The following is a 23,529-nucleotide window of genomic DNA, read 5'->3' as shown; positions in this document are numbered from 1 at the left end:
TCAGGATAAATTGAAATGAAAAACATTCTAACGGAGACATCTTGCACAATTGAAGGTATTTTCCTTTCCCCCCCATGAACCATGGACCTTGCCGTTGGTGGGGAGGCTCGCGTGCCTCAGCGATACAGATAGCCGTACCGTAGGTACAACCACAACGGAGGGGTATCTGTTGAGAGGCCAGACAAACGTGTGGTTCCTGAAGAGGGGCAGCAGCCTTTTCAGTAGTTGCAAGGGCAACAGTCTGGATGATTGACTGATCTGGCCTTGTAACAATAACCAAAACGGCCTTGCTGTGCTGGTACTGCGAACGGCTGAAAGCAAGGGGAAACTACGGCCGTAATTTTTCCCGAGGGCATGCAGCTTTACTGTATGATTAAATGATGATGGCGTCCTCTTGGGTAAAATATTCCGGAGGTAAAATAGTCCCCCATTCGGATCTCCGGGCGGGGACTACTCAAGAGGATGTCATTATCAGGAGAAAGAAAACTGGCGTTCTACGGATCGGAGCGTGGAATGTCAGATCCCTTAATCGGGCAGGTAGGTTAGAAAATTTAAAAAGGGAAATGGATAGGTTAAAGTTAGATATAGTGGGAATTAGTGAAGTTCGGTGGCAGGAGGAACAAGACTTCTGGTCAGGTGACTACAGGGTTATAAACACAAAGTCAAATAGGGGTAATGCAGGAGTAGGTTTAATAATGAATAGGAAAATAGGAGTGCGGGTAAGCTACTACAAACAGCATAGTGAACGCATTATTGTGGCCAAGATAGATACGAAGCCCACACCTACTACAGTAGTACAAGTTTATATGCCAACTAGCTCTGCAGATGACGAAGAAATTGAAGAAATGTATGATGAAATAAAAGAAATTATTCAGATAGTGAAGGGAGACGAAAATTTAATAGTCATGGGTGACTGGAATTCGAGTGTAGGAAAAGGGAGAGAAGGAAACGTAGTAGGTGAATATGGATTGGGGCTAAGAAATGAAAGAGGAAGCCGCCTGGTAGATTTTTGCACAGAGCACAACTTAATCATAGCTAACACTTGGTTTAAGAATCATGATAGAAGGTTGTATACATGGAAGAACCCTGGAGATACTAAAAGGTATCAGATAGATTATATAATGGTAAGACAGAGATTTAGGAACCAGGTTTTAAATTGTAAGACATTTCCAGGGGCAGATGTGGACTCTGACCACAATCTGTTGGTTATGACCTGTAGATTAAAACTGAAGAAACTGCAAAAAGGTGGGAATTTAAGGAGATGGGACCTGGATAAACTGAAAGAACCAGAGGTTGTACAGAGTTTCAGGGAGAGCATAAGGGAACAATTGACAGGAATGGGGGAAAGAAATACAGTAGAAGAAGAATGGGTAACTTTGAGGGATGAAGTAGTGAAGGCAGCAGAGGATCAAGTAGGTAAAAAGACGAGGGCTAGTAGAAATCCTTGGGTAACAGTAGAAATATTGAATTTAATTGATGAAAGGAGAAAATATAAAAATGCAGTAAGTGAAGCAGGCAAAAAGGAATACAAACGTCTCAAAAATGAGATCGACAAGAAGTGCAAAATGGCTAAGCAGGGATGGCTAGAGGACAAATGTAAGGATGTAGAGGCTTATCTCACTAGGGGGAAGATAGATACTGCCTACAGGAAAATTAAAGGGACCTTTGGAGATAAGAGAACCACTTGTATGAACATCAAGAGCTCAGATGGAAACCCAGTTCTAAGCAAAGAAGGGAAAGCAGAAAGGTGGAAGGAGTATATAGAGGGTCTATACAAGGGCGATGAACTTGAGGACAATATTATGGAAATGGAAGAGGATGTAGATGAAGACGAAATGGGAGATACGATACTGCGTGAAGAGTTTGACAGAGCACTGAAAGACCTGAGTAGAAACAAGGCCCCTGGAGTAGACAACATTCCATTGGAACTACTGACGGCCTTGGGAGAGCCATTCCTGACAAAACTCTACCATCTGGTGAGCAAGATGTATGAAACAGGCGAAATACCCTTAGACTTCAAGAAGAATATAATAATTCCAATCCCAAAGAAAGCAGGTGTTGACAGATGTGAAAATTACCGAACAATCAGTTTAATAAGCCACAGCTGCAAAATACTAACACGAATTCTTTACAGGCGAATGGAAAAACTGGTAGAAGCCGACCTCGGGGAAGATCAGTTTGGATTCCGTAGAAATGTTGGAACACGTGAGGCAATACTGACCTTACGACTTATCTTAGAAGAAAGATTAAGGAAAGGCAAACCTACGTTTCTAGCATTTGTAGACTTAGAGAAAGCTTTTGACAATGTTGACTGGAATACTCTCTTTCAAATTCTAAAGGTGGCAGGGGTAAAATACAGGGAGCGAAAGGCTATTTACAATTTGTACAGAAACCAGATGGCAGTTATAAGAGTCGAGGGGCATGAGAGGGAAGCAGCGGTTGGGAAGGGAGTGAGACAGGGTTGTAGCCTCTCCCCAATGTTATTCAATCTGTATATTGAGCAAGCAGTAAAGGAAACAAAAGAAAAATTCGGAGTAGGTATTAAAATCCATGGAGAAGAAATAAAAACGTTCAGGTTCGCCGATGACATTGTAATTCTGTCAGAGACAGCAAAGGACTTGGAAGAGCAGTTGAATGGAATGGATGGTGTCTTGAAGGGAGGATATAAGATGAACATCAACAAAAGCAAAACGAGGATAATGGAATGTAGTCGAATTAAGTCGGGTGATGTTGAGGGTATTAGATTAGGAAATGAGACACTTAAAGTAGTAAATGAGTTTTGCTATTTGGGGAGCAAAATAACTGATGATGGTCGAAGTAGAGAGGATATAAAATGTAGACTGGCAATGGCAAGGAAAGCGTTTCTGTAGAAGAGAAATTTGTTAACATCGAGTATAGATTTAAGTGTCAGGAAGTCGTTTCTGAAAGTATTTGTATGGAGTGTAGCCATGTATGGAAGTGCAACATGGACGGTAAATAGTTTGGACAAGAAGAGAATAGAAGCTTTCGAAATGTGGTGCTACAGAAGAATGCTGAAGATTAGATGGGTAGATCACATAACTAATGAGGAAGTATTGAATAGGATTGGGGAGAAGAGAAGTCTGTGGCACAACTTGACCAGAAGAAGGGATCGGTTGGTAGGACATGTTCTGAGGCATCAAGGGATCACCAATTTAGTATTGGAGGGCAGCGTGGAGGGTAAAAATCATAGGGGGAGACCAAGAGATGAATACACTAAGCAGATTCAGAAGGATGTAGGTTGCAGTAGGTACTGGGAGATGAAGAAGCTTGCACAGGATAGAGTAGCATGGAGAGCTGCATCAAACCAGTCTCAGGACTGAAGACCATAACAACAACAACAACAGAGTTTTAAGGTACATTTGCATCAATTATGCTATTCATAGTAGAACTGAATGCATGCCAGTGAATGAGTAGAAAGTTGCTGGTGAGTTCATAATTCTGCTTTGGTAAATGTTTTTTTTTTTTTCAATGTCTTGAACAATTCTTTTTTTCTCTGACTTCCTATAAGAATGAATTATCAAAACAAGTTAAAACAATTTAACACACCCACCCACCCACCCACCCACCCACCCACCCACACACACACACACACACACACAAATGCAACTAACACACCATGACCACAGTCTCTGGCTGCCTGCCTTGGCAAATGCAACTAACACTTTGTGTCCCACTAACACTCCCCCTTTTTCCCCTGTGTAAACTCAAATCTCTAGTTTTACCTATGTGGCCTTTTCACAAGATATGCATCGAAGGAAAAAATATGTTAACAGGCTCTTCTGGGAACATATGCTCTTGGAACTTGAAAAGTAAACCACACTGTGATGCAGAATGCCTCTTTTTCAGTAACTGCCACTGGAGTCGGCAGAGCATCTCCATGACATTTTCACATTTACTACATGAACCTGTAATGAAATCTTCTTTGAATCTGCTCTGTTTCCTGTATCAATCCTATCTGATACAGATCTCACAATGACAAGCAATATTCAAGTATTGGTCAAATGAGGGTTTAGTAAGCTACCTCAGTCTTGGGTGGGCTACAATTCCTGAGGATTCTTCCCATGAATCTCAGTCTGACATCTGTCTTATCTATTATAAGATTTATGTAGTCATTCTACTTTAAGTCTGCCCCATTAGCTGGGTGGTCAGTGCAGTGGAATGCTGCGTCAAGGGGCATGGGTTCGATTCCCGGCTAGGTCGGGGATTTTTCTCCACTCAGGGACTGGGTGTTGTGTTGTCCTCATCCTCGTCATCGTGTTGTGTTGTCTTCATCATCATCTCATCCACCAGGATGGTGACAGGAAGGGCATCCAGCCACCCCTTCAATTAACGTTGCCGAAACAGACAATAACCTTGCCAAAACAGACAATAACCATGCCGACCCTGTGGAGCGCGGGATGCAGGCACAAGGAAAGAGAGTCATTCTACTTTAAATCACTCCACAGACTTACTCACAGATATATTATGGCTGTAACTGCTTGAAATGATTGTTCTGCAATCATGTAATCAAACAGTAATGGGTATTTCTGCCTATTTATGCACAATACATTATATTTGTTTATGTTGAAGGTCAATTTCCACTCCCTCATCAAGTGTCAATCCTCTGCAGGTCTTCCTGCATTTCAGTACAATTTTTTTGTGTTGCAACTTCTCTTTTACCAAGCATCACCTACCAGAATCCTCAAGGAACTTCTGACTTTCTCCACTAGGTCATATGTAGCATGGCTCCTCACATGTCAGCAATAAAAAAATGCCTATCATGAAATTTCATCCAATGATTACATCCAACAGAAAAAGGACATTAAAGAGTGGCAATCTGGCAGCACTGTAACCACATGTATGGTAACTAAATCTGTTAGCACATATTAGCCATGCTGTACAGTTGGTGTAGTGGATAGAGTTTTGGGTTAGCATGCAGGAGGTCGAAGGTTCGATCCTGAGTTGGGAGCGCAGTTTTTTTATTTGCTAATTTCATTCTGACACTTCATACAGTAGTAGGCACTATTTCTTAGGTCACATGTATTGTAAATTTACAACATTTTGTAATGCTGAACATAACAAATACATGGTTAGACAAACAAGAAATATACAGCTGAAACAAATGACCTGTCATAGGACACAATAATTACAAAACAATATCAATTTTTAGATGCTAAAGATGATGGCACAGTACAATAACACAACCTCTACTTGTCATTTATACTAATGTAATATGAGTGCTCAGATGTCACACATTAGCAACCAGTGACAATAATAATGTCCATATTAAGTGACAATGGTTGAAGTAGAGAGGATATAAAATGTAGACTGGCAATGGCAAGGACAGCATTTCTGAAGAAGAGAAATTTGTTAATATCGAGTATAGATTTAAGTGTCAGGAAGTCGTTTCTGAAAGTATCTGTATGGAGTGTAGCCATGTAGGGAAGGGAAACATGGACAATAAATAGTTTGGGCAAGAAGAGAATAGAAGCTTTCAAAATGTGGTGTTACAGAAGAATGCTTAAGATTAGATAGGTAGATCACATAACTAATGAGGAGTATTGAATAGAATTGGGGAGAAGAGAAATTTGTGGCACAACTCAACTAGAAGAAGGGATCAGTTGGTAGGATATGTTCTGAGGCATCAAGGGATCATCAATTTAGTATTGGAGGGCAGCGTGGAGAGTAAAAATCGTAGAGGGAGACCAAGAGATGAATACACTAAGCAGATTCAGAAGGATGTACATTGCAGTAGGTACTGGGAGATGAAGAAGCTTGCACAGGATAGAGTAGCATGGAGAGCTGCATCAAACCAATCTCTGGACTGATGACCACAACAACAATTACTGCACGACCTTTGCAACAGAATATGTTGTCCTCAGAACAACAGATGCTCAAAGTGACCTGCGTGCACATCCAAACATTGTGCAGCCCACCTGATCATGCAGCTCTGGACTCTTCGTAGCAAAGCTGCGTCCACATTAACAAGAACAGCATGAAACCATGCTACCAATTCTTCCACATTCATCGGCAGAATAGAGTACATGTGCTCCTTCAGGTTTCCCCACAGGAAGAAATCCAGGGGATTTAGGTCAGGTGAACATGTGCCGTTTTCCTGGAAATGTTCTGTCCAAATACTGTCACACATTAATTCCAGAGTGTGGAGGTGCACAATCATGTTGGAACCATATCCTATGTGGAACATGTAGTGGAACATCTTCCAATGCATCAGGAAGATAGTTTGAGAACAATGCATGATACCTCTGTGCAGTCAAATGTCAGGTAACATGTAGGGGTCCAAACTTCTGTCAACCAATATTCCAGCCCCGATGTTGAAGCCAAAACGAACTTTATATCCATGGTCGCGGGTGACATGCAGGTTAACTTCACACCAATGGTGGGCATTGTACATATTGAAGACACCATCACGAGTGAATGCTGCTTCATCCCACCATATTACAGTGTTCATGAAGTCATTGTTGGCTTCCTGTTGTTGTTGGAACCATTCACAGAATTGCATCTGCTGATGGCGATATGCAGGATTCAGGTGTAGCAAGAAAGCATGATGATAGGGGTTCAGCCCCTGCTCATGCAGCACATTAACGACTGTGCATTGCGAGACATGCAGCTGCCTTGCTACACTACGTGTACTTTGCTGAGGTTCTTGGTGTATGACCTCCAGAATAGCTTCCTCAGAAGCTGGAGTACGGCAAGTCTGTGGATGACCTCTGTAATGTGATGGTGGAAGGAGATAACCTGACTCCCAAATGTACAGCTCCAGACGATGAAACAAATTTTTATCTGGATGGTGTTGATGATGATATCCAGCAGCATATTCACAAGCAGAAACACCAGCCCGATTATCAGATGCACCAAGGAGCAGAAGCATACCCACATATTCATCGCTTGCATATGCCATATGTCTGCCACACTGATTTAGAGGTTTACAGTGAGGAAATTTGATACGTGTACACATGCACATTGGAGTCTCTCAGGGCACGTTACTCCACTCACAAGTAGTCCCTGTCTGGTGGACAGTGCATACAGTATAAACATGCTGTCAGTCTTGCGCACTGTTCCACCTAATGCAAATTACCCCTCTGACAGATACTGTATTGCACGATTCATCCCGACACCACTAACTGTGAAATGCTCGATTTCAAATTACACTGTTTCCCTAACAGTAAAAGACATGATATTTCCAGAATTTCATTGATAGAATAATAATAATAATAATAATAATAATAATAATAATAATAATAATAATAATACATTGAGATACATACTGAACAGCATGTGGTCATCAGACTCAACATTGAAATACATAATTAGTGGGACCATGGTGATAACATGTACAAATAGTAACTGAGTTTGGACATTATTCACAAAGCATGTTGCTAGTCCTACTGGTAATGCAAGGCCCTAACAAAATGTAATGGAGCTGAAGGAGGCAAGAACAATAGCTGGTACTAATCTATGAGACCACTGGAGAAGGGTGCAAATAAAATAGGTTTGGCATGTAGTAGATAAAGTGGTGCAAATAAATTCATGCCCACGACGTGCAAAGGACTTCTTTCAAAGCTGACCAATCTTACATTTCTACAATTGCAGTATGTTAGTGCAAATGTTTTCTAGAGGACCCACTGCAAACGCTGTTGAGAATTAAGATGGCCGATACCGCACCACCTGGGGGAAAAAAAAAAAAAAAAAAAAAAAAAAAAAAAAAAAAAAAAAAAAAAAAAAAAAAAAAAAATCCTCAACCCAGGATCAAACCATCGACCTCCTGCATGCTAAACCAAAACTCTATCCACTGCACCAACTGTACAGTACGACTGTGCCAGACAAATTTTGTGAGATACTATTTTATTGCTGGCATGTGAGGAACTGCGCTGTGAAGCCCGAGTGTGCAAATTTCGCTTCACTCTGTGTACTGTAGTGATGTCAGTTTACAAAATATTAACTTAGGTAGTACTTAAATATGGCTACATGCTAACAATTCACAGACAATTTCATGTAACATACAAGAATATTTAGTTTAATAACACATGTAATAATTTAACACTTTTACACTAAATAAGTTACAAGTTTCAAAATAAAAATTCTTTTATGGAGGAGTAAAAACTAGTCATCCACCTATTATATATAAACTAGTCATCTATATGCTACATCAATACCCTGCAAAGCCACCTTGTGGTGTGTAGCAGAGGACTGTGACAGCTTACTTCCAAATTTAGCATTGCTGTCTGTCAGGTGTTTAATATCATTGGAAAATGGTAAAAGATTTTGGTAATGATACTACTTACCCTCTTCTGAGCTAAAGTCAGTTTTAATGAAAACTCATGGAGATCAGTGCTTTCTTCTAGTATTGTAGCTATTGATGTTCTTATTCCTCCTGAACTCTAATGGGTCACGTATAACAAACTTCAAGAGAGAAAATATGTACAGTGAGGCTGCAGCTAAAATACCTAACTCCTTAAACAACTGTCTAAAGATAATTGAAGGTGAGCACAGTGTTTTATACTTATAACATGTTTTCATGTAACAGAGGCAATATTTACTTAAGACGAGATACTCCAGATCATAATTCCACATGACATCAATAAAAATAATAATCAAAGAGTAGCATGGAGAGCTGCATCAAACCAGTCCTGGACTGACAAGACCACAACAACAACATGTTAACATACTGATTTCTCTCTCTCTCTCTCTCTCTCTCTCTCTCTCTCTCTCTCTAAGGCTGCAATAACATGAAGTGCAAAATTAACTGAATTCAGTTGTTTAAGAAGCTCCATGATGTGTGTCCCCCCCACCCTACTCCCATCTCTCTAATTTAAATTCTCATCAGTACGTATGCCAAAAACTTGTGAAGATTACCTCTTGCTTATTTACTTCTGATGATTCATAAAATGTATCACTGGTGTTGTACATATGGATGTGTGGATATGACTATGCTACATTTTCTCAAAATTGAGAGAGATCATTTGCATGAAATCTGTCAACAAATCTTGTAAACAAATATTTAAAATATGGTTTGTTTCTGTATATCTATTAGTACTGATTATAACACTTGGATCATCTGCAAAAAGAACTAATTCTGATTGCTATGTATTGAATGGAATGTCATTAATCTACATAAGAAATAACAGAGCATCCAATATTAAACCTTATGGATCTCAATTAATGCCACGCTTCCTCCCTCCTTCCCCTACCTAAAAAACCTGTGTTCAGCTGAAGAGTAATGAAGTAAAACTTCCTGCATTATTTTTGTAAAGTATGACATGATCCATTTGTTATGAGTACAATATAAAACACAATACATACCCAGTGAAAGAATATGGCCCACATGCAGTTATATTGGTACTTAATGGACAATCTTCCATCACTATTTCAAAATCATTTCCTATCTCATTCCATTCTTCTTGCTTGAGTTCGGTAACTTCTTCCAGAAATGCCCTTGTTTTCTCATCACTAATGCTATGGCTTGAGTTTAATGGTGAAGTGTTCCGATCTACCACTTGAAAGACAGACAATAATTAATTTCTGGTACTGTGATTCATCAAACACATAAGTGAGGTAACAATAGAGGAATTTTTAAAGTAATAACTTTTAATGTAAGGCAGCAGCTATGCCTTTTCAGTCTTTTTCGGTCTCTGTAACATTACTGCCTCGTCATCAAACCAATGAAAAACAAAAAATAAATAAAATAAAAAAATAACAAACAGAGACAGGTACTGCATTACATATTTTCTTGTATACTGGAAATCAAATATTATGCACAGCATTCAACTGTAATAAAGATGATGCCACCTAGTCAATGTGATTTTTTTTTAAATCATGTTAACAATACAGACAGCTGTCAATTACTGTATGTTCTTTTATTTTGGATGAGAAAAATTTGGGGATATGTCAACACAAGTTGTTTAGACCACTTGGCTTGTTTCAGGAAACAGGTGGTCAGTATCGTCAAGGGTAGTGAGTTTCCATCAGCAAGCTGATGCTGCTGCTGTAGAAGGAGATTCTGTTGATGCATATATGGGTTGCTAAAGTTTGTTGTATATACATTTGCATTATATGATGCAACAGAAACTGAGCATAAAAGCAAGTTACGAAATATCACGTGCTTTGAGGTTATTTTATGTAGTTTATGTTCTTGACACGATAATCAGTTTTAAGTAAGGGAAAAATGGATGAAATGATTTGAAGTTTGGTGTTATGACATCAACACACACAAAAACAAAACTGATTCTGTATACCTGATGGTTATAATTAAACTTTCTTGATTTAAAATGCTATAACATGGAAACTAATTACTGTATGAGTACCAGTCTTGGCAGCATTCAAGGACATGGGGAAGAGAAATAATGCAGAGTCAATTCAGTTGGTACACTTTTAATGTGCTGCTACAGTACATCATACCATTACATATCGGTACCATTACTGTTACAAAAGAGGCTCAATATGGTACCCCATCAGTGTCCAGAGTAGTCTGAAAGTGCAGGATTGCATTCTGCAGAGCAGAACATACCATGCCCATAGGTATTCTGGCTACCTCTCTTGATATGCTGTGCTTCCAATCAGCACATGTGTGAATGTTCTCCTGGCAAAACCTGTCCTTCAGGTAGCCCCACAACCAGAAATCACAGGGAGTGGGCTCTTGTATGGGTACAATTTGAGAATGGTTCAAAACACCTTCCATACAGTGAACCAGGGGATGTTCAACATTGCTGATTTGCTTTTTTTTATGCCAATGGCATAGTTCATTCAGAGTTTGTTCCCCCAGATCAAATGGCCAATCAAAATCTTTATTTGGAAGTTTTAAGAAGATTGTGCAACAATGTTCATAAAAAAAGACTTGATTTGTGGCAGACAAGAGGCTGGTTCTTCCACCACGACAACGCACCAGCACACACAGCCATCTCTGTTAGACAGTTTTCAGCTAAAAATGGTGTGGTTCCAATGCCCCATGCACCTTACTCACCTGACCTTGCTCCGTGTAACTTTTTCTTATTTCCAAGCATGAAAAGGATAATGATATATATGATATGAATATAATAGAGGGAAACATTCCACATGGGAAAAATATATCTAAAAACAAAGATGATGTGACTTACCAAACGAAAGTGCTGGCAGGTCGATAGACACACAAACAAACACAAACATACACACAAAATTCAAGCTTTCGCAACCAACGGTTGCTTCATCAGGAAAGAGGGAAGGAGAGGGAAAGACGAAAGGATGTGAGTTTTAAGGGAGAGGGTAAGGTGTCATTCCAATCCCGGGAGCAGAAAGACTTACCTGAGGGGGAAAAAAGGATAGGTTACACTCGCGCGCGCGCACACACACACACACACACACACACACACACACACACACACACACACACACACACACACACACATATACACACGAACAGTTGAAGCACCAATGCGACAAATTTATGGGTTGTAATGGAGAGTATTCTGAAGGGGATAATCTTGTTTTGCAAACAGTTTGAAATTGGATAGCTTTCAGAAAACCTAATGGTGAGGCAATTGCTTGTGATAAGTGAGAAATCCTGGTTCAAGTCCCAGTTTGGCATACATTTTCCATGTTGTCATTCCATTATACAGCTGACAGTCCCCCATATTCACAACTGAAAATACATTTCAGTCTTCCGTAGCACCACATGTCAAATGCTTCACTTCTTTTCTCTTCCAGTTTTCCCACAGTCCAAGTTTCACTACCGTACAATCCTGTGCTCTTAATGTACATTCTCAGAAATTTCTTCTTCACATCAAGGCCTACAAGTCCTATGTTTGATATTAGTGGACTTCTCCTGGTCGCAAGTATCCTTTCTGTTAGTGAAGTCTGGTTCTTGCTCCGTCCATCGTGGGTCATTTTGTTGCCTACGTAGCAGAATTACTTGACTTCATCTACTTCATGATCCCAAATTCTGATGTCGAGTTTCTCTTTGGTCTCATTCCTGCTATTTTTCATTACTTTCGTCTTTCTTCAAATTACTCTAAAACCATATGTCATACTCATTAGACTATTCATTCCATTCAACATACCAGTAAATCTGCTTAAGTTTCACTGATGATATAGCAATATCATCAGCAAATCTCACCATTGATAGCACTTCATCCTGAATTTTAATTCCACTCTTGAACTTTTATTTTATTTTTGTCAAGGTACTTCAATGTACAGGGTGAACAGTCAGGGCGAGAGACTACATCCCTAACTTACACCTTTTTTAATTCGAGCACTTTGTCTTCTTGTCTTATTGTTTCCTCTTGGTTCTTGTACATTTACATTACCCATCTTTCCCTACACCTTTCCCCTGTTTTTCTCAGAATTTTGAACATGTTGCACCATTTTACATTATTGATCATTTTTTCCAGATGACAAATTCTAAGAACTTGTCTTGATTTTTCTTGCTTCCATTACCAACCACAACATCAGAACTGCCTTGCTGTCTCTTTATGTTTCCTAAAACCAAATTGATCATCATCTAACAGGTCTTCAGTTTTCTTTTCCATTCTTCTGTATATTATTCTTGTCAGCAACTTGGATGCAGGAGTTGTTAAGCTGATTGTATGATAACTCTTGCATTTGTCACCTCTTGCTATCTTCAGGATTGTGTGGATGATATTCTTCTGAAAGTAAGATGGTATATTGTCAGGCACATACATTTTACATGCCAATGTGAATGGTCATTTTGCTGCCACTTGGTCTTAGAAATTCTGACGGAATGTAATCTATACCTTTTGCTTTATTTGATCTTAAATTGTCCAAAGCTCTTTTAAATTGTGACTCTAATACCAGCTCCTCTATCCCTTACCTGTCGACTCCTGTTTCTTCTTCTATCACATAATCAGACAAGTCCTCTCCCTCACAAAGGGTTTCCATGTACTCTTTCCACCTATCAGCTCTCTCCTCTGCATTTAACAGTGGAATTCCCATTGTAATCTTAGTGTTACTGCTTTGCTTCTAATTTCACCGAAGGTTGTTCTGACGTTTCTGTATACTGAGTCAGTCTTTCCGACAATAATTTCTTTTTTGATTTTGTCACATTTTTTATGTAGCTATTTTGTGTTAGCTTCATATTTATTTCACTCCTAAGTGACTTGTATTTCTGTCTTCCTGGATTTCCCTGAACTTCTTATATTTACTTCTTTTGTTGATCAACTGAAGGTTTTTTTTTTTGGTTACCCATGGTTTCTTAGCAGTTATTGTCCTTGTACCTGTGTTTTCTTTCCAACTCCTGTGCTTGTCTGCTTGTCCTTTTTAGAGATGTGTATTGGTCTTCAATTGAAAAGCCTACTGAACTATTCATTATCACAGCACAAGTGTAACTCATTCCACTGCTATATTGCACTTCTTTGCACATTGATTCCTCCTGACTTGCAATCCAATATCTGCTTTTGGAATCTTTGCCCGACCATGATGTACTCTTACTGAAATCTTTCCGTATCTCCCAGCCTTTTCCAAGTAAACCTCCCCCTTTTTTTTATTCTTTAATGGAGTATCCACTATTACCAGCTGAAATTTATTGCAGAACTCAATCTTTCTCCTCTCTCATTCCTATTATCAAGTCCATATTTTTCTGTAACCCTTTCTTCTACTCCCTCCCCTAATATTGCATTCCAATCCCCTATTATTATTACATTTTCATCTTCCCTTAAGTACTGAATTACCTGCTCAATATCCTCATATACTTTCTCTAACTCTTCATCTTCTGCTTATGACTCTACCACAAATACCTGAACTATTGCTGTCGGTGATGGTTTGCTGTCGATTCTGGAGAAAATAGCCCTGTAATTGGGCTACAATAATATCAACAACTGAGTCTCTGCCTTATCTTTCTATTCTAACCATTCCTACTCCTGTTATACCATTTTCTGCTGCTCTGATATTACCCTATACCCATCTGACCACAAACCCTTGTCTTCTTTCCATTTTACTTCATTAACACCCACAATACCTAGATTCAACCTTAGAATTTCCATTTTCTGATTTTCTAGCTTCTCTACCACATTAAAACTGACATTCCGTGCACCGACTCGTAGAACATTATTGTTCCAGAAGCCTGTCTACACATCCACAACTGAGAAATACTTTGCAACATTCAAGCAGTCTAGGAGGTCATCAATGGATGGCAATAGACAGACATCTTTCTTCATGATTTTGTTCAGCTGTCAATGTAGAAATACCATGTACCACCCTTCCTCTACACAAGGAGCACAGGAGAGGCCCAAGGGCTCTCTGAAGGTTCAGTGATGTCATCTTGCATCTTCTCCACTTCCTTTTGAATTTAAAAGTATTGAAAAACAGATGCAGAATAGCTATCACTTGCCACCATTGTTCCTCAGTCAGGTCAGATGCTATTGGCAGTTCGAAAGTAACTTCCTCCCCTACAGTGTTGTGAATGACACTAAGCTGCCTTTCCTGGACCAGTACAGCTGCCCCTACACTCAAACTTTAAGTATGAATTGTGGCTGCTTGTCACGTTTAGTGATTGAAAGTTCTTCCTGACCCCAACAACACTTACGATCGGTGGCAGCATGTGAGAATATGTAGCTTTTTGCAGTCAACAAAAGCTCTATAGTTTAGCTCACCACCTGACGATGACTGGAGCTAGTCTTGTTGATGATTATGGGATAACAACGTTTTCAACAGCAAACAACTACATAGAGCTACCTTTATCGTGTGTGCTTGTTGAAATACCCTCATCAATCTGGATATCTAATTTCCCACAGCCTGTGACAGCTTGTGATGCCTGCAAGAAATCCCATCTAAGAACAACATTATGACTACATTCTGTTACAAGACAAATTCAATAGGCTGTATTTTGTCATTGATAGCTATTCTTGCAATGCACTTTCCTGTCAGCTGGACATATTTTCCCTTTGCAACTTTTAGCACAATCATTTTCATGTCATGGAACATAGTCTCCTTTAGCTGATGGTGATAACCATTACAGAAAAGGAAGCCACTGAGTCAACTAGTAGCTGGACTGGTTGGCTTTGATGATGCCAGTGAGATTTCCTGACATCTCTGGTGGACTCAGCTCCGTAGAGAGTTTCCTTGCGTAGTTTTCCTGATGTCAGCAACTATTCAAACAGTTGGTACCACCTATTCAAATAGTTGGTACCACTGTACGGTGATGGGAAATGCCTGTGGCATGTTGGGATCACCACACTCCGGTTACAGCAATGGGCTTCATCCCAGAAGTCGACTCTAATTGTCTGCAGTTCACTGTCATGAATAGAACTGTTGTGATGTTTGACTTCTAGCAGTGTAGTCATCAAAAAGTCATCTTCTTTCTCTGTAGTAATGTACAACGTGTTCAGTGCACCCACAAAGGAAATACTACAGTGTGTTGTCCTCTGTTCTCCAAACGTCTATTGTTCCACAGGGCACTGGACTTTGCGTAGGAGTTGGTTGTATCTGTGTTTGTCAGGTGCTGGGTTGTTATTGAACAGCTGCAGCGTAAGTCTGAGTTGGCTGAGTCCAGTCTTCTTGGTGCATTTGACTGGTGATGTGGATTGGCGCTATGGATTGATACACATCTTCTTCAACATTATCAATTGCCTCCTGATGTACTGGACTGACTTTCATGTCTGATATTTCTTACGTACATGGTCCAACAGTTCTGGTTATCATTAAATGCTGTATCTCTTCACCTACTACCTGGCATATGAGAGAAGTGAGGTTTTGATGGTCTCCTGTAACTGCCACACAGATCACATTCTACAGCTGGTCATACTTGTTTCAGCCTGTTCTTTTCTGATGCTTTTCCTTTATGTACTGGCACCACTAAATGAATTCACTGGCTGTTGTGACATCATTTACCAGAAGAGCTTGGTACATGCATTCTGCAGTTCCTTTCATCATGTGTGAGATTTTGTCAGCATGTGTCATATTTGGATTCACAATCCGGTCTAAATTTTTGATAGCAATTTAAAGTGAGAAGTAGACGTACAAACTTCCCACTTCTTTTATACGAGGTGATTTACTTGAGATTCGCAGCCGATCTACTTTGCCGGCTAGCTGGCTGCTGGAAAACTCTCTTGACTTTGTCTCCATAGAATGATGTTAGGCTCGGGAATATTTAAGCCTCTCTCTCTTCTTGTGAAATAAGTAGATACACAAACTTTACTTTTCATTAACCAACGGTATATTTCAGCTCCATGCTGAATAAAATTCTTACTTTTCCCATACATATATGACTTCCAGTACATCATTCACTCCATCCAACATCAGAAACAAATTTAATTACATTTATAAAAGAGCTGGCTTAATAACCATGACTCTACTTCACATGAACCATAAAAAAAGGTCTTGCCTCTACCAAGGCTGGATTAGAAGTTTACAAGATTACTTTTTCAACTGTTCTTCTTTCACAAAACAATAGTCAATGACACAATAAGCACAGAGCTGCATAAAAACTCCATGGTTCTTCCTCTAAAACATCTAGGGATTGCCCAATAAGTACACGTCGGTGCCGTTCGACTGCCGCATCTACTTTCTTCTCGCGACTGACTTTAAACCTGCACACACAAACATGTGACGTGCAGTAGGTAGGATTTTACCATCCCACACTCGTATCTAGAATATCATTTGTTCAAGACAGTAGAAGGCTGAATGGTTCTAGAATTTACACAGAAATTCTCTAATCACTACAGTGGCATAGGCCCAAAACTTTTTGTGTGTAGGACTGTGTCATTCCCACATAATGTTGAGCCCTGTTTTTCAGTTGTTGCTGATTGTTACCAAACACTTTCTTCAGTTTGGTCTGAAATTTAACCCAGCTACCGAACTTCTCTTCATTGTTTTTGAACCACTGCTGAACTGTGATGTCCAAGTAAAAGTACACACTTAACAAAAACTTCATCTCAGACTTCCTGCATATTTTATAATTTGGTCAAATCCTTTTAGCCATTTTGTTCGGTTCTGATCCGCATACGAAAAAAACACTTATGGATGACTGAAGCGCAGCTGACTTACTGCTGGCTTGGAATCAATTGATCTCAAGAATATAAGTACTATGGGCATGATGTACTGGTTGTAATCTGGTTCCTGTCTTTACTGACAACTGGAGTCACAATGATGTAGCTGGTTTGAAGTACCTTGCTCTCTTCACCAAATAATGTCACATCATAATCCACATGCAAGTCCAAATCTGGTGGCAGGGTCATCAATGATGTACCACACTTAGTTGTCGATGAAGTACCACACTTAGCACTGAATGCAGGTAATTACAGACACCAACATACATGCAGTCAGAATAGAACTGAATTCCTGGATGGAGAGTGCTCTCACTAAATAAATATTCCAGTCTATACAAATATTGCAAACATAAGATATTTTAAGAATCTTCCAGAAGTGGTAAATATTAATAACATGATTTGTGGTGGTCAGGTTGAAACTGGCGATCCATAGCACACCAGCCAGCGACACCAACTACTATGCCACACTCTATGCTCGACAGTTTGCAGCAATAGTCTTACAGCACTATGAAATCAGTTTTTTTTTTCAATGAGTCAGAGCCAATACAGAAGAAACCAGGAGAAAGGATAGCTAACATCTAGAATCAAAGTATCTTATGCAATGCAGAGTACTATCTCTAATCAAGATTTAAAGGTATATAACAAATAATAATGTAAAACTTGTCAATGTATTATCAAAATTTTAAAAAACATGTACAAATCTTAAAAACCATGCACTACGCACAAAAAAATTACAAAATTTCAAAGACAATGCAAAGGAAATGTAGACCATCATTCATCACAAAATAATTAATCACAATAAGACAAAGACATTTAACTCTCTGATGACTATGGCTGCAAAAAAAAAAATTGTTGGATTCAAATCATTGTCCTAAAACTCAACTAATTCTTCCTAATAGTAGCTGGTAGTACAAAGGGGAAAAAAATAAACAATCAGAAACAGGTCCATTAGTTTTACATGGACAGGCTATGCATACTCCACCAATAGGTATCACTGTTGTCAACACAACCACCACAGGAACCACTAAAATCATTAAGTCACCCTTCTGGCTGTGAGGTTGGCAATGTCCAACACAAGGTAGTACACCCTTCACCTAGGACTGCCATCTTCGCAATAAGTCAATGAGTCAAGGTGTATCTCCTGAAAGATTTAAATCCATAGTAATGCCCACTTAGAAAAGAAAAGGCCCTCTAACTTATTATAAACACATTTCCATTCTTCCAATCTTATCAGGAATTTTTGAGGTCATGGCTTATTGCAGAATATTTGTGACCATATCAAAACCTTCTGCTCCGTTCATCACAAAATTTTACTACTGTACTGCAACATTATGGCATTAAAGGAAGCCTTCTTCAATTGATGGAGTCATATCTTGACAACATACAAAAGAGAGCCATATTAACAAATGATACCACATGAATAAAACTAAATACAGAGTGGGTAAACATTGAATATGGTGTCATATGATGTTTCGTACTTGGACCACACCTTTTCTGGAACAACATAAATGTTTACCAAAGAGATTGGAGAACTCTTAAAAGCTGTCATGATTACTAATGAGACAACTATACTGATAAAAGGCCCCAACACCCCATACAAGAAACAGCTTTGAGAACAGTGGAACATTCCTAGATCTCAATCACAGAAAAACTTACTTCTTAATATTGTAACTAGATGGTGCTTATGAAGCAATACTTCATGTATAACCACCTCTAGTACTGATAAATTTTAACTGATAATTACAAGAATAGAATGATACCTTGCAAATCTACACTGACATATAATTATAACATTTCTCATCTCTAAAGTCCAGATGATGCAATAGTTGATTATCTGCTCTAGCATGGTTCCTATGCAGCTGGGGAGGGTGATAATGCACTAACAATTACAATTTATGGAGGTACTGTAATGGGATGGTTCAGGCTGTCACTCAACGGTGTGTAGTTACAGACTTTTTTTTTTTTTTTTTTTTTACTCACGCACCCACATCAGAATTTGTGCAGTCTGCCATGAACTGCCCAAATTATGTTTTAGGCAGGTTATTTTATAATGGAGTGAGGAGGCAGATGATAAATTAAATCCAGGTATAATCATAGGCCTAATTTGTTACCTCCTGACTATAAGAATGGATGGTCGTGAATGGTAAGCATATCCTCAGGTATAATACTAACCTAATAATATTAGCAATATTTACATAAATCCCCTTATTGTCAATGATAACAGAGCTGTTAATGTAAAGTGGTTTCTCAACAGCCAATTACTAAAGTTCATATCATAACTCATGGATTAATTTTTAACATGATACAACAGAGACTAGCAGTACACAAAAATACTGAAATAAACTGATCACACAGAATATTTGTACTGCATGCGAAACAAACTCAAAACCTTAGTTAAAATACTAGCATTCTTAAAAATAATGTGTCAGGCTGCATTGCCAGGCCCCAGAATGGACAATGAACCTGTGTGTGTGTGTGTGTGTGTGTGTATGTGTGTGTGTGTGTGTTTGTGTGTGTGTGAGAGAGAGAGAGAGAGAGAGAGAGAGAGAGAGAGAGAGTTAGTGCTCCTTTACTCCTTCCATCATTTGTATTCCACCCTAGACTTTACAGCATCAGATTAAAGTTAACTATTATTTGGAAAAATAGTGTTACATATGTGTTGAATTATATCATGTTTTCATTCATTTCTTTTCTTATATGTAAGCTATATGTCCCCCCAATGAACCATGGACCTTGCCGTTGGTAGGGAGGCTGGCGTGTCTCAGCGATACAGATAGCCGTACCGTAGGTGCAACCACAATGAAGGGGTATCTGTTGAGAGGCCAGACAAACATGTGGTTCCTGAAGAGGGGCAGCAGCCTTTTCAGTAGTTGCAGGGGTAACAGTCTGGATGATTGACTGAGCTGGCTTTGTAACACTAATCAAAACGGCCTTGCTGTTGTGGTACTGCGAACGGCTGAAAGCAAGGGGAAACTACCGCCGTAATTTTTCCTGAGGGCATGCAACTTTACTGTATGGTTAAATGATGATGGCGTCCTCTTGGGTAAAACACTCCAGAGATAAAATAGTCCCCCATTTGAATCTCCAGGTGGGGACTACTCAGGAGGATGTCGTTATCACGAGGAAAAAAAAACTGGCGTTCTACAGTTCGAAGTGTGGAATGTCAGACCCCTTAATCTGGCAGGTAGTTTAGAAAATGTAAAAAGGGAAATAGATAGGTTAAAGTTAGATATAGTGGGAATTAGTGAAATTCAGTGGTAGGAGGAACAAGACTTCTGGTCATGTAACTACAGGATTATAAATACAAAATCAAATAGGGGTAATGCAGGAGTAGGTCTAATAACAAATAATAAAATAGGAATGCAGGTAAGCTACTACAAACAGCATAGTGAACGCATTATTGTGGCCAAGATAGATACAAAGCCCACACCTACCGCAGTAGTACAAGTTTATATGCCAACTAGCTCTGCAGATGATGAAGAGATAAAAGAAGTTATTCAGATAGTGAAGGGAGACGAAAATTCTAAGTCATGGGTGACTGGAATTCGATGGTAGGAAAAGGAAGAGAAGGTAAAGTAGTGGGTGAATATGGAATGGGGGCAAGAAATTAAAGAGGAAGCCGCCTGGTAGAATTTTGCACAGAGCATACCTTAATCATAGCTAACACTTGGTTTAAGAATCATGAAAGAAGGTTGTATACATGGAAGAGGCCTGGATAAACTGAAAGGTTTCAGATAGATTATTTAATGGTAAGACAAGAGATTTGGGAACCAGGTTTTAAATAGTAAGTCATTTCCAGGGGCAGATGTGGACTCTGACCACAATCTATTGGTTATGAACTGTAGATTAAACCTGAAGAAACTGCAAAAAGGTGGCAATTTAAGGAGATGCGATCTGGATGAACTGACAGAACAGGAGGTCGTAGTGAGTTACAGGCAGAGCATTAGGGAATGATTGACAAAAATGGGGGAAAGAAATACAGTAGAAGAAGAAAGGGTAGCTTTGAGTGATGAAATAGTGAAGGCAGCAGAGGATCAAGTAGATAAAAAGACGAGGGCTAGTAGAAATCCTTTGGTAACAGAAGAAATATTGAATTTAATTGATGAAAGGAGAAAATATAAAAATGCAGTAAATGAAGCAGCAAAAAGGAATACAAACGTCTCAAAAATGAGATCGACAGGAAGTGCAAAATGGCTAAGCAGGGATTGCTAGAGGACAAATGTAAGGACATAGAGGCTTATCTCACTAGGGGTAAGATAGATAATGCCTACAGCAAAATTAAATAGACCTTTTGAGAAAAGAGAGCCACTTGTATGAATATCAAGAGCTCAGATGGAACCCCGTTCTAAGCAAAGAAGGGAAAGCAGAAAGGTGGAAGGAATATATAGAGGGTCTATACAAGGGTGATGTACTTGAGGACACTATTATGGAAATGGAAGGGGATGTAGATAAACATGAAATGGGAGATATGATACTGCGTGAAGAGTTTGACAGAGCACTGGAAGATCTGAGTCGAAACAAGTCTGCGGGAGTAGACAACATTCCATCAGAACTACTGACAGCCTTAGAAGAGCCAGTCCTGACAAAACTCTACCATATGGTGAGCAAGATGTATGAGACAGGCGAAATACCCTCACACTTCAAGAAGAATATAATAATTCCAATCCCCAAAGAAAGCAAGTGTTGACAGGTATGAAAATTACTGAACTACCAGTTTAATACGCCATGGCTGCAAAGTACTAATGCGAATTATTTACATACGAATGGAAAAACTGATGAAAGCTGACCTAGGGGAGGATCAGTTTGGATTCCGTAGAAATGTTGGAACACATGAGGCAATACTGACCCTATGACATCTTAGAAGATAGATTAAGGAAAGGCAAACCTACATTTCTAGCATTTGTAGACTTAGAGAAAGCTTTTGGCAATGTTGACTGGAATACTCTCTTTCAAATTCCGAAGGTGGCAGAGGTGAAATAAAGGGAGCAAAAGGCTATTTACAATTTGTACAGAAACCAGATGGCTGTTATAAGAGTCGAGGGGCATGAAAGGGAACCAGTGGTTGGGAAGGGAGTGAGACAGAGTTGTAGCCTATCCCCGATGTTATTCAATCTGTATATTGAGCAAGCAAGAAAGGAAACAAAAGAAAAATTCGGAGTAGGAATTAAAATCCAACGGAGAAGAAATAAAAACTTTGAGGTTTGCCGATGATATTGTAATTCTGTCAGAGAAAGCAAAGGACCTGGAAGAGCAGTTGAACAGAATGGACAGTGTCTTGAAAAGAGGATATAAGATGAACATCAACAAAAGCACAATGAGTATAATGGAATGTAGTTGAATTAAATTGGGTGATACGAAGGAATTAGATTAGGAAATGAGACACTTAAAGTAGTAAATTACTTTTGCTATTTAGGGAGCAAAATAACTGATGGTGGTCGAAGTAGAGAGGATATAAAATGTAGACTGGCAATGGCAAGGAAAGCATTTCTGAAGAAGAGATCTTTGTTAACATCGAGTATAGATTTAAGTGTCAGGAAGTCGTTCTGAAAGTATCTGTATGGAGTGTAGCCATGTAGGGAAGGGAAAAATGGACGATAAATAGTTTGGAAAAGAAGAGAATAGAAGCTTTCGAAATGTGGTGCTACAGAAGAATGCTGAAGATTAGATGGGTAGATCACATAACTAATTAGGAGGTACTGAATAGAATTGGGAAGAAGAGAGATTTGTGGCACAACTTGACTAGAAGAAGGGATCGCTTGGTAGGATATGTACTGAGACATCAAGAGATCACCAATTTTGTATTGGAGGGCAGCATGGAGGGTAAAAATCATAGAGGGAAACCAAGAGATGATTACACTAAGCAGATTCAGAAGGATGTACATTGCAGTAAGTACTGGGAGATGAAGAAGCTTGCACAGGGTAGAGTAGCATGGAGAGCTGCATCAAATCAGTCTCTGGACTGAAGACCAGAATAACAACAACAAGCTATATGTAAACTGAATAAGTTGCGAATACCAAAAAAGATAAATTAATGAGTTGTTTTGTGGCAAGAATAATGTTTTAATACATCTGTATGAAACAGAATAACATATACACTCTTCAATTTATTTATTCCTGTATCTTCACCCGTTTGTTTCTAGAAGTAGCAGCGTGTGGACATATGCTTGGATCCATTATACTAGCACTGATAAAAGATTAGTATTTCAACCACACATTAAAAGTGTTATAAAAAGTTATTATAAAGGCAAAATTTATTTGCACATTTATGACGTCTGTCCCTGTCTGTTCATCATTCTGCTCGCTGGCAAGATCCTGAATCATAGGTTCGGAGCAGACAAGAAGAATTTACGTGAACAACGGGGGAGCGATTCTGCATTGACATTGTCACAATCAAGGCTACACACAAATTATGAATATTGACCTTGAATATATTGATATTGAAGGTCTGTTGATATTGGTATTAGTTAAAGGATTGTGTACAGATTCATGAATTACCTCCAAATTTCTTTCAACTATTCTTTCCAATCAATTTTTCCAA

The 23,529-nt window shown here is 39.1% G+C and overlaps 1 protein-coding gene across 3 annotated transcripts in view; it reads right to left on the bottom strand.

The window, feature by feature from the left end:
• Window positions 1-23,529, bottom strand: part of LOC126182635 (protein SERAC1) — a 263,820-nt gene that overhangs the window by 36,730 nt on the left and 203,561 nt on the right. For all 3 annotated transcript variants that reach the window (XM_049924869.1, XM_049924867.1, XM_049924868.1), the window contains exon 9: window positions 9,322-9,514. In XM_049924869.1, the coding sequence (XP_049780826.1) occupies window positions 9,322-9,514 (193 nt within the window). The remainder of the gene's footprint in view (window positions 1-9,321; window positions 9,515-23,529) is intronic.

This window comes from Schistocerca cancellata, chromosome 1 (assembly GCF_023864275.1).
Source record: "Schistocerca cancellata isolate TAMUIC-IGC-003103 chromosome 1, iqSchCanc2.1, whole genome shotgun sequence".
In the NCBI taxonomy this organism is placed as follows: Eukaryota; Metazoa; Arthropoda; class Insecta; order Orthoptera; family Acrididae; genus Schistocerca; species Schistocerca cancellata.
Note: the sequence above shows the minus strand (reverse complement) of the source record. Positions and strands in the feature narration are given on the sequence as shown.